General features: G+C 49.4%; 1 protein-coding gene across 4 annotated transcripts in view; it reads right to left on the reverse strand.

Annotated features, from left to right (window-relative positions):
* Positions 1 to 16,898, reverse strand: part of TLR8 (toll like receptor 8) — a 42,386-nt gene extending 25,488 nt beyond the window's left edge. Inside the window, exons 1-3 of one of the 4 annotated variants that reach the window (XM_059385496.1) lie at positions 16,765 to 16,898; positions 14,206 to 14,318; positions 5,098 to 5,327 (exon numbers count right to left, since the gene is read on the reverse strand). In XM_059385496.1, coding sequence (XP_059241479.1) covers positions 5,098 to 5,235 — 138 coding nt within the window. In that variant the 5' untranslated portion in view covers positions 5,236 to 5,327; positions 14,206 to 14,318; positions 16,765 to 16,898. Of the gene's footprint in view, positions 1 to 5,097; positions 5,328 to 14,205; positions 14,319 to 16,764 lie in introns of those variants that run through there. The other 3 variants (XM_059385498.1, XR_009401313.1, XM_059385497.1) reach the window with 3 other exon arrangements.
* Between the last annotated feature and the right edge of the window lie 50 nt (positions 16,899 to 16,948).

Consider the following 16,948-nt stretch of genomic DNA (forward strand, 5'->3'; position numbering starts at 1 on the left):
AATCCTAAAAAATCCGAGCACCAGAGAACTTTGTTTTTTAGGACTTACTGGCCACCCAAACCGGACCTGAACTGACTGTAAGGCTACTATAATCTGTATTTAGCTAGTTAGCGGGAGATTTCTCCTTTCATGGAAGAAATAGCCATGTGGGTGACTTGCACCTGTTGGAAGTGTTTTGTAACATATCATCTTGCTAAAATATGAATTCTGAACTCTGACGCCATGCTGGCCCGTGGGTTTCAGGTAAGGGATTGTGGATCGATACTCCTGTCTCCTAGGGGACCTTGGCTAAGCATCCGACTCGTCGTTTCAGCCCGGGTCACGATCTCAGGGTTGTGAGGTTGAGCCCCGTGTCAGGCTCTACGCTCAGCATAGAGTCTCCCTGTCCCTCTTCCTCTGCTCCTCCCCCCATGCTCTCTCGCTCGCTCTTGCTCCAGAATAAATAAAGACATTTTAAAAAATACTTCAGTCTCCTTCACTGGGGACATATTAGCAATTCCTGAATTTTCCTCTCTGGTAAATCAGAAATTAGGAGGTGGGGCCAACACACTTTGGCCTTTGTGCAATCCTTCGTCCATTAAGATAAAAAAAAAAAGTCAAAATTCTCTTTTATGACCACATTGGCATAAAGAGAAACACAGTCTGGCCTGAATTATATGATTTTCCTGATTTTAAAGAAAATGAAAGCTTTCCTATAAGTGTCACGGGCCCTAGGCCCTGTGGCTTCTAAGAACAGAAGAGCTCTCTAATGAGAAGCTGGCCCTGGTTGTCCACGGTCTCACTCCGGGGTTCAGATCAGGCACAGGGGCACAAGGTGGGGAGACAGCCACAGGCAGGGAGAGAAATATTCGACCGGGAGCAGCGAAGGTGGAGGGCAAGGGTCAGAAAAGGGGAATGTTGCGGGTTCAGTTGAAACCCCCCGAAAGACGAGCTGAACCTCTAACCTCTGTACCCATGAGTCTGAACTGATTCGGAAGTAGGGTCTTTGGCCACAGAATCCAGTCAAAGCGAGGCCATGCCGAGTGAGGGTCTCCCCAGTCCAGCGCCTGATGTCCTTAGAAGAGGGAAGTTTGCAAGGAATGCCCAGGGCTGCTGGCCCCCACCAGGAGCCAAGAGAAGGACCTGGAACATTTCCCTCAGAGCCGCCAAGAAGCTGAGAGGATCCAGTTCTGTTGTCTTGAGCCACCAAGTTTGCGGAGCCCGAGAATGGGCAGCGGGGACTGAGAGCGGCCGGTGGAACCCAGTGCCTAGACAAAGCCCAGCCGCCCGAGGAAGCCGTTGTTCAGAAAGGCTGGTGAGCTCCCTGCCTAGAACGTTCCCTGAGGATGACTGGCTCTGCGTGGTCTGGATCTCTCACTGGGTGTTGCCTTGGAACACCCAGAAAAAGTCAGGACCCATTTCCTTAAAGAAAGCATAGGAATCTCATTCTCTCTCTCTCTCTCTCTCTCTCTCTCACACACACACACACACACACACACACACACACACACACACACCCTGCTAACTTCCCTCCCCGCCAAATAGCACGGTTTCTAGCTACAGAGGAAGCGATTTCACAACTGTTTTCCTATTTTCCATGCATGCTCCGTCCTTCAGTTGGGTCCATCGCTGACAACAGACCAGGTGTCACCTTTGGGTTCGGAAGGACCCAAACAGCACAACGAGAACAACTGACCCTAGTTCTCCCTCACACCTGCCTTCTCCGCTTGGACACCAACGGACGCCAAAACCACAATGACAGAAGACCAGGGAGTTCTGAAGATGCGTTCAGAAAAGTCTGCCTTCGCTGAGGACGCCGTGAGGGGCCACCCCCGGAACCCCGCCCGAGGGGGTGAGGGGCGCGGGCAGGACAGAAACAGATGGTGCTGGGTGCAAAGGAAGTGCCCCCACTGGGCGATGCTCACCTCAACCCTGTATGTTTTGCTACACAATTTCACAATCTCAGGCAAAAATCATCTGGGGGTGGGGGGCAGGGTGGGGGTGAGGTGGGGGACAAGCCTGCCATCCTGAAATGAAACATGTTTTTGTCTTTCTACATCCTCTTCCTAGGCTGCAAACTTTCTGCAATGATGCCTCCTTCCTTCTCCCTCTTCAAAGGCTTCCTTTGTCTCAGACCATCTCCTAAGCTGTATCCCCTTTCTCAGGATGGGTCCCGCGGATAACCCAGGAGAACCTTCTGATTCTAAAACATGGTCAGTTGAATTACTTAGCCATTTGGGCGTGATGTGGTGTTCGACCAGACTTGAATTTTTGCCCAGCGGGAACCTATTTATAATTTTTTATGGGTTCTGATTCACTTGCTGTTGAATCTGTTGCCCGCGGAGACATTATGAAAGTAAATTAGTAAAGAAATGGTTGACAGGGTTTGTCAGCTTAGGTGAAATTTACAACTAATCAAAAGATATTTTATCCTTCCCAAATCTGATGGATTCGCTAACGGCTTTGGGAGAGAAACCACTACCATGTTGAATCCGCATGTCAACGAAGAGATGGATCCCAATTTCCTGGCTTTTATGAGGATTAAATACAAAAACGTGTGACTTGCACTGGTCCTGGGGTTTGCTTCCTGGCAAGGCACTCAAGTGCTCCCTACTGTATTTCGGGGGATTCAAATAGCATGATTGTCAGTATGGCACGTGCTACTTTAAGACCCCATTTTCCATGGGCGCCTGGGTGGCTCAGTGGGTTAAGCCTCTGCCTTTGGCTCAGGTCATGGTCCCGGGGTCCTGGGATCGAGCCCCGCATCTGGCTCTCTGCTCAGCAGGGAGCCTGCTTCCCTCTCTCTCTCTGCCCACCTCTCTGCCTACTTGTGATCTCTGTCTGTCAAATAAATAAAATCTTTAAAAAAAAAAAAAAGACCCCATTTTACAGATGGGGAACCTGAGGCCCGAAGAAGCTACTCAAATGGTAGGTGGCAGAGCTGCAGCTGAGCCTAGAGATCCCCGAGGAGTTCGCACTTTGGTAATTCTAGAAGCAAGCAGCTGTTTGGCTATGGTCTGGTTTGGACGGTCCACAGAGAACTCATAGCCACACCAGGAACATTCAGGATTCAAATTCCGGAGGTGGTTGGTAAGAGTTTCAAAAACAACAAATCCCTCAGCTCTGTTTAATAATGCGGCTGAAGTTAACACATTCCTTTGGAATGACGAGCCCCTCGGTGGACTCTGGAGCTGACCCTAAGATGCCCTTACAAATAATCGCCAGCGGACTTGCTAAGACAAACCATGAGTAACGCCATCCTCCTCTGCGCACCTACCCTGATGTTGCTGAAGTCTGGGCTTTCCACAAGCCACATCCTGGGCTTTGCAGATGAGGCACACTCAGAGCCTTGATTTTGCTTTCTGAAATCCAACCAAGGGGCTAATGAGGGAGATCTGGCTCTTCCTGGAACCTTCTCACTCCCTACAAAAGCACTGTGCTCTTTAAGCAAAGGACCAGAAGGCCCTGTGGGCCACTGTTCTAAGGCCATGGCTCTTGGACTCACCTTGAGAAAGCTGCAAGGCTGAGAAGTTACGAACCGACAGGCCCGGGCCCCAACATTCTGATTTCATCAGTCTGGGGGTTCCCCTGTGATTCTAATGCACAGTCAAAGCTAACAACCTCTGCTCCAAGGCCAGGGGCCCGCGAGGTCCTACCCATATCACCAATGGGAGGGAGGGAAGCAGGGCACGTTTCCAAGCTAGTTTGAGTTTTTTATGATTCCATTTTCATTTCTTATAATACAATTATATTGGCTGTGGCTTGCATAGCAGCTTCACAGGCCAAGTAGAAATCGGATAACTTCAATCCCAGTTCCCCATGTGTTGGCGGCCCTGTTGGGCTGTTGCAGTCCGTTCACAAAGCATCATTGAACTGCGGTACGAACCTAATTCCTTTCAAGACCTAAAATGGGCATCGCGTGGATTTCAAAATTAACTTCATTCAGCCATCGAAAAGAATGCAATCTTGCCTTTTGCAACCATGTGGTTGGATGTAGACAGTATAACACTGAGCAAAATAAGTCAGAGAAAGACAAATACCGTGTGATCACACTCATTTGTGGAACTGAAGAAACAAAAACAGATGAGGAAAGGGGGTGAGGAAAGAGAGAGAGAGAAACAGAGAGAGAGAGAGAGACACACACACACACACAGAGAGAGAGAGGCAAACCAAGAAACAGACTCTTAACTCTAGAGAACACACTGATGGTCACCAGGGAGGGGGGGGGGGGGTGTAGGAAACAGGTGATGGGGATTAAGGAATGTGCTTGTGATGAACACTGGGTTTTGCATGGAAGTGTTGAATCACTGTATTGTACCCCCGAAACAAATATTACACTATATGTTAACTAACTGGAAATAAAATGTAAAATTTTAAAAAACGATTTTATTTATTTGACAGAGAGAGATGACAAGTAGGCAGAGAGGCAGGCAGAGAGAGAGAGGGAAGCAGGCTCCCTGCTGAGCAGAGAGCCCGATACGGGGCTTGATCCCAGGACCCCGGGACCATGACCTGAGCCGAAGGCAGAGGCTTAACCCACTGCACCACCCAGGCGCCCCGAAAGTACATCACTTCTTCAAATTATAAATTTTGTTTTTCAGCCTGACCTTTCCCGACAGTAGCAAACACCGACCTCCTGACTACAGAATACAATTGTAGAAACGATAACAGGTTTACTTAAAAGTCCTGAACAAGAAAAGTAGCAACGAATATTGAACATGCCTTGGAGTATGCTAATTTCAGGCTTTGCCGAGGCCCTAGCAAGTGACCAGAGCATGTGAGATGAGAATTTGTCCTTCGTTTGTAGAGATAGCGAAGGAAAAACACTTGTGCTGCTCACTTTGTTTCCAACCCTTTGGTTCTAGAAGAGACTACTGTTTCTGGCAGGACCAGTCAGCTCCTAACTTAGAATCTGCTTGTTGTCCTGTTCAAACCAGTCAGACCACTGTATTTGATTTTCAATGTCTAGTGCCCATCACTGAGAGGTGCTCTAATACCTGCTGACCCCATTTATCCCGTTCTGTGTTTGCATTGTTTGCCCCCAAGCTGCATTTCGGAGTCCATCAGAAATCATGCATTTCGTGGGAAAGCTTTGTTAAGAGAACAGAAGTGGCTTACCAGGCTCTGTCGTCCTAATTTCTCATCGGTCACCTGCAGCACCAGGGAGGGCTCCCCTCTGTTACTCGGTGTGCTCAGAGCAAAGAAACTGGCCAACTTCCTGAACTCGGCGGCTTTACCACCAGCAGAACCCGGCATGCAGTTTGCAGAAGTTTATGTGGGAAGAAGGGAACTTGTGATTTCTTAACTGTTGCCAAATCATTTCTTGACTGTGCTTTAAAATTTCAAAACTGAAATTCAGGGGCAGAACGTTATTTATAAAACGATTTAAATGAATGATACAAATAGAACACATATGGGGGGAGTTGTGGGTGTGCATGGTGGGGGGGGGGGGGGAGCTACAAGGAGCCTCACCAAAAGGTTAACATCAGTTTGCTCTGGAGAGCAGGATCAGGGGAAAAGGAGGGAGAGAAACTGCGACATTTTTTCTTTGACTTAGAAAACTTCAAGTGTGAGGGGCGCCTGGGTGGCTCAGTGGGTTAAAGCCTTTGCTTCCAGCTCAGGTCATGATCCCAGGACCCTGGGATAGAGCAGCACATCGGATTCTCTGCTCAGCAGGGAGCCTGCTTCCTCCTCTCTCTCTGCCTGCCTCTCCCTACTTGTGATCTCTGTCAAATAAATAAAATCTTTAAAAGAAAAAAAAAGAAAAAGAAAACTTCGGTGTGTTTTTATAAACTTCACCACACATCACATTTGAATTCCGTTTAGGATTGCCTAAACTCATCTTTTGTTCTATAAAGCAGAGAAATAACATTTGCGTTCCTTCATCTGTGTTCCACGGGTTTCCAAAACAGCACAGAGCGAGGTGGGTGTGGGTCCCCCAGCGGGCGTGGGGTGCAGAGAGGGAGTCTCACCCCCAGTGTCCCCGCACCTCAGCCCGCACCTGGCCCGCGGTAGCAGCGCAGTAAACATCCAGCGAATGAGGGACCGGGTGGCTGCAAGCTCGCGAGCATTCACGAGGCAGGAAGTGTTAATTTCCTGATTCGGTCTGATGAGCGAACTGGATTCCTGGATTCGGGGCTCTCAGAGCGCCTCTGAAGGGTTAAGCACAGGAGTCAGCAAACTGCAGCACAAGGGCCAAATCCAGCGGGGGTGGGGGGGCGTGGGGGATGGGGGTGAAGAATAATTTTTACAGATAAACATTTGTAATCAATCTGATGCTAAGGAACGCTAACCTTGAACTCCAAATACACGAATGTGATTATCCCCAGAGAATGCCATCCTTGTCATTATTAGACCTATATTACAAAAAAGTGCACTCGATTATTGTTTGAATTTTATCAATTAAATAAGCGTGCGATGTGTTTTTCTCTTATTATGTAAGTACCTACCTCATGTCTTTCATGAGCCTCTTGGCCCACAGAGTCTAAAATACTTACTTCCTAGAGAACATCGGCTGACCCCTGGCTAAGAGATTCACTTGGAAAGGGATAGGATGTGTTTCTTCTTGCCGGACACTGGGGACAGGGTGGGACCGGGGTGACATTTTTATGCACACACACGCACCCCGCTCCACACACATTGTATCATTACTGTTCCCCCCAAGGGAACACACCCTTCATGATAGTGAGCTCAGAGATCTCATCTACCTGCTACCAGTCTCTTGGTTTCCCTCGAACAATTTGGTCAAAAATGAAGTTTTAAAAAGTAAGTAAAGGGTCGCCTGAGTGGTTCAGTCAGTTAAGCGCCTGCCTTTGGCTCAGGTCATGATCTCGGGGTCCTGGGTCGAGTACAGCCTTGGCTCCCTGCTCAGCAGGAAGCCTGCCTCTCCCTCTCCCTCTGCCCTCCTCTGCCCCGACATGTGCGCTGTCATTCACTTTCTCTCTCAAATAAATCAATAAAATCTTAAATTAAAAAAAAAAAAGGAAGTAAAAAGGATTGCCAGTAGGGCTGAACAAGTGGGCTGAACTTCAGGCTGGACTGCTGGCCAGCCTTTCTAGAAAAGACAGACACACACACCGTGGCTCCCCAGCCACAAAGGGTCAGCCGATCACAGGCCAGTCAGCTGGGCTCCCGCCAAGCCCGGCACATGGTGGGGCGACGCTCACAGTCTAGTCGGTGCTGTGCCGGGCAAGCTTAGGAACCTGGGCCACTTATTCAAATCAAGTGAACCTTCTCAGGTGTTTCCACACAACCAGTAACCATGAAAGAGGGCAATGACATTGACACCGAGGCAGGATGATCACTGCAAACCGGAAGCCTAGTCCCATGCAGAAAGAGGCCAGAGTGAGCCGGCCCTCTACTTGAGCCTCACACTTGGCCCTCAGTAGCCAGCCCTGCTCTCCCTGCCCTGCCCCTCCCGCTCCCCTGGGCTGTGGCCCACAGCGGGCCCGGGGAGCCACGGGCAGGGTGCTAGCCGTGCTTCTTTCCTCCGGCCTCAGTGGGCTGCCGAGCACTCACAGGGCAGCGGGTGGCTTCTCCCACATGCAGGCCAGCCACACAGGGAAATCCCGTGGAGCCCTGAAGAGGGCTCAAGACCTAGGACAGCCCCAGGAACCTGCCATCAGTTGTGTGTCCAAAAAAAATTCAACATGGAGAACAGAAAAGCTACAGTGGAAGGAGTCATAGGAAAGAACCGCTTCTTAAGCAATAGATTTAGATGAAGGAATGCACGAGAGGATTCCTCTACACAAAACCGCATCAGATGTGAGTCCATCCTGGCTTGAGATTGAGGTGCAGAGCTCCTGAGGGCATGGCTGCTGCGGGCCCACGTCTGGGAGCCCCAGTCAGCTTCCTAAGGTACCTCCAGGCCCGCGGCCCCTCCCTGGTCAGCACAGACACAGGTGATGTGGGCCACAGGACTCGGCCGCAGGTAGCAGCTGCTGTCCAGCTCATGGTCCTCCCGCACCTGTTCCCACAATTCCATAGCTTTTCCCCTACTTCCTACTCCCCATTCTTCCCTTACTCCCGAGCCCCTTAACCCACCCTCCAGAGCACTCTGTTAGCCCCGTTAGGCTCATTCCCCACCAGTTTTTCACCATTTGTACATTATTTCTCCTTTTATTTATTTATTTATTTTAAAGATTTTATTTATTTGAGAGAGCGAGCGTGAGAAGGGAAAAGGTCAGCGGGAGAAGCAGACTCCCCATGGTGCTGGGAGCCCGATGTGGGACTCGATCCTGGGATTCCAGGATCATGACCTGAGCAGAAGGCTGTTGCTTAACCAACTGAGCTACCCAGGTGCCTGTTATTTCTCATTTTAAACAAAAGCTTAAAGCGCTAGTCTATACAAAAACTTCAAAATCCATGAGAAAATGGCAGCCCTCTGGATGAAAAAGTTAGCTGAAGGCATACTTCCTGTGGCTTATGTAGCCCCAGATCAGAGCAGAGAGCTAGGTATGAAGAAGGAGGGCTGGATTACAGCCTCACTTGGCAATATCGCCAACTACTCTTGAGCAGTGGACAACCTGTGCAACTGTACATGATGGTCCAGCTAAACAAATTGAAGCCTATTTCAGCATCATGAATAGGACTGTCTGTCTCCTTTCAACAGCATGTCTGACTGCACAAGCAGGGCCAAGGCAAGGTCTTGCAGTCCTCTGCAAATTCCCTTTTTGAGGCAGTCCCAGGTTGCAGACCAACTATCTGAAAACCTGGGTGTTTCCATTCGTTGCAACCCATTCCTGTGTTTCCTGAAGCCACTGTCTCAAATAATGGGCCAAGACACCACAAAAAGCCATTGTACTTGAGAGCTGGAAGGGCCACCTTATTGCAGGGATGTGGGAACTGAAGGCCAAGGTCAAGAGGGCAGTAGTGGTAGAGAAGAGTATGGCAACCCACCACCCCACTTCTGCTCTGTGCGCTTTCAACTTCTCCCTTCGCAAATGTCCTAAGTGAAAAGCCAGACTTGATCAAGCCTTCTGTCCATGTTTCCCGAAGAGGATGAGGGTGAGTTTTCCAGCTCCCGCTAACTCTGTGTTCTAATACCTTATCCACATCATAAAACTTCCCCCTCCACTGACGCACTGCGGGCACACTGACGTTCTGGCTGCTCCTGGTCCGCCAAAGCCAATTTAGGTGCTGACAGGCGTTCCCAGGCCAAAGGGGGATTAGGGAAACAGAAAGGCCTCGTAAGACGTTTACCAGTGAGAGTCCCCTCCCCCAATCCCCAGACCTTCCTCTGGTGGGAAGGGGGCTCTGAGGCAGTCACTGCGTCAGGGAAGGGTCGGTGTCACAGGACCCAAGAAAGTTGCAGTCGAGTTCTAGATGTTCGAAATACATACACCTAAAATGGTATTTCCTCTCCCTGGATAAGGTTTAAGAGGGGGAGATGGTCAGAGAGGAGCAAGACAGAGAGGGCGAGAGATGCCAGCTGGATCTCAGACAAGGGCCTGGCCTGTGTGAAGACCAGGAGGAAACTCAGAAGCCCCAGATAAATTCTGGGAACCAGGAAGAGGGGGAGCCTCCTCCTGATACCCCGGCTAGAATCAGGAGAAATGGCAGTGTCTAGAATTTCCCTCACTACCCTAGAGCCGAGAGCAGTGGGGAGCACGGAGGCAGAGGGGGCTTGACAAGGCTGCCCTGGTTTGCTCTAAACCCCACAGCATCGTGAAGGGAAAGGCTTCTGAGGGGAGTGAGAGCTGGCTGACACAGCAGGGGGCTTTAAGGTCAGGTGGTGGGGACAGAGCGGGGGGGGGGGGGGGGGGCAGCCCGCACAGATGCGCCACAGTTGAGGGACTTGAGAGTGATGGAGCGAAACCATCCTGTGCGATTGTTCCCTTGAGCCCGCGGTCACATGGGAAGGTGTGTGTAGCTTGTAAAGCTTCAAGCCTTAGCCATCTTATCTGTGAGTAAGGAGGGGCATGGCCAGGGGTGGGGGGGTGCTTCAGAAAGTTAAGATATAAAGGGGCTCGGTCGAAAATAGAGCTTATGGCGGGCCGAGGGGTGAGGAGGGTTGGGAAGGACAGAACGTGGCCCTGGGTTGCTTAGACACGTCAGTGGGAACCCATATTTAGCTTAATAGAAACTGACGGACAAACGGAAAACTAAGTTCACTGCTAGCAGGTATCCCTGATACGATGCGTCAAGCAGGGCACTTCACCTCTGTGGCTCTCCCTCCTCAAAACCCATAACCCCAGTCTCATCAGGAGAAAAACATCGGAAAAACCCAAACGGAGGGCTACTCTACAAAATCCCTGACCAGTGATCTGCAGAACTGCCAAGGTCATCCAAAACAAGGAAAACAAGTGACTGTCGCAGCTCATAGCAGCCTAAGGAGACAGGCCGACTACATGTCATAAGGTACTCTGAGCACTAGGGGAAAATTAATGGAACCCGAAAAAAGTAACAGGGTTCACTAATAATACTGTGTCAAGAAATGTAGCATAGTCCTAGAAGATGCTAACAACAGGGGAACCCAGGTGGGGGTTCTACGGGGACTCTCTGTGCTCTTTTTGCAACTATTACAGAAATTCACAGCCAGTCTAAAGTACAAGATGTATTTAAATGCTACAAAGAAAAAGGACTCTATAAACTGAGCTAGGTTCAGATTCTCTGTATATGCATACGGGTCGTAGAGATAGATCAAATACAAGGTGAATGTTCCCACTTGAGACAAGGCAACAAAACTTTTTCCAAAGACAAGCACAGGCAGAAAGTGTGGACATCGGCGCTGTGTTGTTTCCCATCCAAATATGCTAGTCGTGACTTTGTAATTTAGAAAAAAAATTAGGACGAACGGAAATGTTGATGGATAGAGCTCCAGTAAGTAAAATGTTACAGCCGTACAACTTGTACTGCAGAGCCATTGTGGGGGTGAGGGGAGTGGGGGAAGCCGAGGGCGGATCCACAGATCCAAAACAGATGGCTGGGTGGGTTGCCCCTTCCAGCTCCCCAGGGGCAAGCCCCTCCTGACCTAGTCCTTAGTCCTCCGTCTCCCCTCCCAAGTGCCACGCACACCGCCCCCATGTCACCCGTCCACGCAAACTTGGCTCCCTTCTGGGATTCCTCCAAGACGCAGTTTGGACTTCATCAGTTCGGAGTGGCCTCCTCTAAACAGCCCCCCCACCCGCCTCCCCCCGCCCCCCCCCCCCCCCACCCCCCCGGGTCCACGCCAGGCAAGGCCTCATGCTCTGAACTCCCAAAGGGTCAGGCCGTCCTGTTTCCCTTTTTCAAACTCTTATCTGGCATTCACTAACCAGGGAGGGCAGAACTCTCATCAGCGTGTCTCTGAGGGCAGAAACGCCAATGTTGGACCCTCCTTGCATAGTGGCAAGCTCGGCGGATGTTTCTGGAATAAAGGGAGAGAGGGATGGAGAGTCGGAGAAGAAAGCAAGGGCTCCCCAGCCGCAGCTGACCCTCAGGAGGGCTCACTCTGTGGCAGGACCAGCCCTTCCGAACTTACTCGCCACTCCCAGGATCCCCTGATGGAGGGACTGTGGCTGTGCTCAGTTTATATCAGAGGGAACTAAAGCACCAAGAGGTTAAAAAAGTCAGGTGACTCTGGCTCCAGAACTGTGCCACTACTGGATATTCCGACAACAGAAAGGATTCCAGGGACCTATAAAAAGTTGTCTAATGTTGAAACACAAGATGACCAGCAACATTCGACAAAGTGGTTTTGAGAGCAGAAGAATCAAAAGCCAAGTTAGAAGGGGTTTCCCAGTAGCGGGGGATGCCATCAGACCCCGTCACCTGGCCCACACAGCAAGGAGCCCAGCACACTGCAGAAGCTTCTAGAACCTCAGCCAGAGCGCCATGAGCCACAGCAGCACGGCCCCGGGAGCGGCGATGCGAGCTTCTCTGCCATCTAGAGCCCATCTCTATCCAATTGTCCCTCGGTATTCTCAGACCTGGTGTCCCAGGCACCCCTCCAGGGCCGTTCCCATTTCCAGCCCACACTCAGCTGTCTTGGGGATTATGGTTTCCGCTTTCAGAGGAGGAAGCAGGCTTGCAGAGGTTCAGTAATTTGCCCACATGATCCGAGAGCTCTGGGCACCTGTCACGCCCTGCCCTACGCTCCATTTTCCCAGGCCCAGTTTCCACGGTCAGCCTTCGGAGGCCGAGCACCGCTTCTTTCAGCCAGTGCTGTCCCGTGCCCCTATCTGTGGATAAACGGTGGGGACACCAGGAGGGAAACTCAGAGCATTAGATCAGTAAAATTAAGGGCTATTTAAAAAATATGGGCCAGTTTTAAAAATATATAAATCTTTCCTGATTCTAAGATTCCCACCTACTTCTAAACATTGCAATTCGGGAATGTGTACCATAGAGGCTGAACGCCCTTCAAATTCCACCTGTCAAAAAGAACCAGTATTAACAACAGGGTATGTGATCTTAACGATATTCTGTGTATACTGACCTGGCGCTACAAACAATGCTTTTGGAAAAATGGGATCAGACAAGTACCGCTCTGGACCGTTTCCACCCAGCCTTGTATTGAATTTGTAGATCCGTCTTATTATGATTTGTAATGGCTCTGCTGTGCGCATCGTACAGCTGTAAGGTTTTACTTAAGGGACCTCCCATTTACTTAAAGAACTTCCCATTGATTGACTTCTGGGTTAGTCCTCATTTTTTTTTTTTTTTTTTTTTTTTTTTAAATTACAAACAATGCCACAGCAAATATCTTTGGAAGGAAAGTAACAGAACCATGTTCCGGGGAGGTGAAACCCGGAAATGGAAAAGCGTGTTTGTACAGCTCACAGGCTATTCCTGATGGAACAGGTTTTCCAAGTCCGCAAAAGGCAAGGAGCCCTGAGAAGGTTGGGTGGGGTTTTCACTTTCCAAGGGGAAGGAACCCCTAAGGGAGGCCCATCTCTCCTTGAGGAATAGTATACGGATCTTGGTGGATGGGCTCTTTTGGGGGGTGCAGAACCTCGTTTTTGTGCAGTGGTGTGGAAGACTGTGACAATAAACATTCTGGTGTGGAGGGGAGGGCCTTGGAACTAGTGCACGGCGGGGAGTCTCCGGTGTCTTTGGGATGCAGGAGGTGAGGTCGGATACTTGGGGGCGAGAGCATCTGCTGGGGGGAAGGGCTCAATACCAGAGCCTGAAAACATGCGAGGAGATTTGGGGAATAATCCATTAATTCAAATAGGAGGGCACGCTGAAAACTGGAGAACAGCCTGTTAGGTTGGAGGCTCAGGTCAGAAATTCCGGAAGGTCCAGCCAAGGGCGAAGGTGTTAATAACCATCCTGCCACCAGGTGGTGCTCCCAGCCCGCTCTTTCGGACTTGTGACTAGCAGGACCCTACCGGCCGTTTGTGTGTGATAATGTAAGCAGGAGTATGAAAATTTAAATCGTTGTGAAAGTTAATACAAATCTGCTTGTGTATATAGTCTTTATTCCTAGTTTGGGGGCAGTTTCCGTGACGCCAACCCAAGTTTCTGAACAGAAAGAATTGTCGTTCACGATTTGACCAATGGGTGTCAAAAGGGTTTAAGATTTAAGAAAAGCAAACGCTACAAAATCATAAACTTTTGCTCCCCCCATTTGGGAGTAGATAGAGGATTTTAACGAAGCGATGAGCTAGAGAAGGCTTAAATTTATACATTTTGAGCGATATGAAATAAAGCTCCGACTTCCCAGTGTATATTCTAAGTCTACTTACTGAGTTTGATTTTTGAGAAAAAAAAAAAACCAGGTTAGGTAGGAAATGCAGCCAGGTGGAAAACGCTTAAGTATTGAACGCGTGGCTAGTGTACGAGGCGTGTCGGTCTGCCCACTGCGACGTGCGGAAAGAAACACTGATTTTCTAGGACTCGGTTTCTTTTCCATCTCCGAGCTTCTCCCTACCTGACTCTCCCAAAACCTAACTCATCCTTCGAGAAGCCTGGGTGAGCCTTGCCTCCCAGGGCTTGTGCACGCAGTTCCCGGGTCTGATGCGGTGGTTTCAGAGTTGGGGTGTGTGTGTGTGCACACGTGCATGCCATCCATTTCATAATCATTTTGCACATAAAGTCGGCACATTCCCTCTTTTCTCAGCACCAACAACGGGCCTCCCTGGCCCGTCCAGTCTCTTCCCTCTTCAAAAAGGGTGGAGAAGCAGCCTTTCCCCTGCGCCCTTCCTGGAGACCCAGATGTCCTCGCGTCGCTTTACCTCTCCAAACCCCCTTATGATCCCCTAAGACCAGTAGGCCCCTAAAGACAAAATCCAAATAACTTACCCTGCACATGTCCCCCAAGGCAACGTGCACGGAGCCGAAAGTCAGCTTGGATGGGAACAAAGGAAAGGAGACATTCTCAGTGACGCGGTCTCCGGGCCTCCTCATCTCAGTACCTAAAGCAGTAGATATAAACAATGTCCCGGGGACGGTTTTGCAAAGACTGGTCTTTATAGCACTCATTCGGGGATCATCCGGCTCTACTTAAAATGCAGACGTCAGGAGTCAAATGTATTGACCCAGGAGCCCTGGGTTTTCAAAGTGCGGTTTCCAGCCCGGCAGCATTCCGCATTACGTGGGTCTGGCTTGTTAGAGAGGCAAATTTTCGGGCTCAACTCCAGTCCTACTGAATCAGAAACTGATCTGGGACCTGCCAGCAGCGAGTTTTCAGAAGACCCTCAGGTGAATCTGATGCACGTTCAAGTCTGAGAACAGGTTGTTCAACTTCGCCTGTGAAAGCCCTGGCTATGCCCCAGACCGATTCAATCACAATCCGTGTACGTGGGGCCCAGGCATGGGGGGGTTTTTCAAGCTCCCTGGGTAATTTCACGGTGCAACCATGGTTAAGAACCTACTATGACAGGCGGGGGCGTCAATATCTAAATCTCCCAATAAGTATGTCCTTCCTGCTGAGATATCCTGGTATGGTCCCCAGCCTGAGAATCTCCATGGTTGCAACCCTCATGATTGATGGGACAGAGTCACCTCTCACCTGTGTGTGGGCGTGGACTGAAGACTTCAGCATAGCAACCGAAACCACAAAACTCCTTAAAGGAAACATAGGGGGAAAGCTCCTCGACATTGGTCTTGGCAATGATTTTTTTTTTTTTAGCCCAAATCACAGGCAACAAGAGGAAAAATCAAGAAGTAGGAGCCCGTCAAACGAAAAAGCTTCTGCCCAGCAAAGGAAACCGGCAACGAAATTAAAAAGGCAGCCTACAGAATGGGAGAAAACTTCTGTAAACCACAAATCTGATTAGGGGTCAATATTTACAATACTTAGGAACTCATACAGTTCAACAGCAAGAAACCAAACACAAACACCCACAACGAAACAAAAAAAAACCCAATTTCAAAAAATGGGCAAAGGAACTGACGAGACATTTTTCCAAAAAGGAAACACAAAAAGCCAACACATCTATGAAAAGGTGCTCAGCATCAGTAATCATCAGAGAAATGCCAATCAGAACCGCAGCGATTCTTATGCTTCCCACGGCCAACAGAGTGACTTATCACGGTGGCCGCAGCGGGGAATGGTCACCGCTCCTATTTGCTCCTGTCTCCCAGCTCTTCTTCTCTTGGGACCATCTGCCCATAAGGAGAGTATACCCCATCTTTGCTTCCGCTGCCCCGAGTTAGCCCTGTATGGTGAGGAGCCCACGCTCTGGACTGAAGACTTGCATTTCTGTCTTTCTACCTGTACCTGGGTGGGTCGACTCAACTGGGCATCGCATTTGACAAGCGCTGGATCTGAGCCCCACCTGGCACGCGTGTGTCTTGCTCAGCTGCCGAGAGAGGTCAATGACCTGGTCCCTCAGACACCTGTGGTTCTGAAACCCGCAGACTTCCTGGGTGGGATTCGAATCGGCCAAGCGAGCTTCACCGAGGCTGGGCGTGATTCACCGTGGGCGACCAGCCCCTCTTCGGGAGAGATTAAACCCTGCACATTGCATCCTCAGAAGAAAGCACTTTATACTTTTGGTTATAAACCTTGAAATGGCCTCTCTTAAGAAGGTTTTTTTGAATGAAGTTTCATGAGAACAGACGATCAGGAAAAATGTAAACTCCAGTGTGACAATGAAGATGAAATTATGCCCAGAGTTAGGGCACATATCAGAATTCAATTCTGATTCTTATAGATAAGGACCATCACAGGGTTGGGGGATCTGGGTGGCTCAGTCCGTTAAGTGTCTGCCTTTGGTTCACGTCTTGATCCCAGTGTCCTGGGATTGAGCCCCACGTTGGGCTCCCCACTCAGTAGGGAGTCTGCTTCTTCCTCTCTCCCTCTGCCCTCTGCTTCTGCCCCTCTCGTCCTGCTCACTCTCTCAAATAAATAAATAAAATCTTTAAAATGGAAAAAAAAGAACCATCACACGGTTTCATGCAAACCAACATTTGGAACTACTTCATACGTTTGGATTTCTTTTCTTCTTGTAGGATCATAGGAAAAAGCAGAACTGGGGAAATATAGGAACTTGGATCAACAAAAAGGGACTTTCCTCAAATAAATTTTAAGCAGGAAGTGGTCAGCATTCTCATGGTTAGATAGAAGATTATGGAAAATGAGAAATTATATTTGAAAAAAAGCCCACAGAAATGAGGTCTGGGTATCTGAGACATTTCTGGAAAGTCTGATGGCTTTACAGCCAAAGAAAACAAGAGTCGACCACACAGTGATTGAGACTAGGTAATGAAGGGAAGGGTGAACAAATTGAGTGTCATTCCTTACATGAAAAAATTTTAAAACAGTATATGAATATAGCACATGAAATGTTGAGCAGAAATGGTTTGTAGGAGAAAATTCTCAGACACTGTGTGTTTTAAAAGATTAAAAATACTCACCGTTCAAGGGGCGCCTGGGTGGCTCAGTGGGTTAAAGCCTCTGCCTTCAGCTCAGGTCATGATCCCAGGGTCCTGGGATCGAGCCCCGCATCGGGCTCTCTGCTCAGCGGGGAGCCTGCTTCCTCCTCTTTCTTTGCCTGCCTCTCTGCCTACTTGTGATCTCTTGTCTGTCAAATAAATAAAT

The sequence above is a fragment of the Mustela nigripes genome, chromosome X (assembly GCF_022355385.1).
Source record: "Mustela nigripes isolate SB6536 chromosome X, MUSNIG.SB6536, whole genome shotgun sequence".
NCBI classification, from domain to species: domain Eukaryota; kingdom Metazoa; phylum Chordata; class Mammalia; order Carnivora; family Mustelidae; genus Mustela; species Mustela nigripes.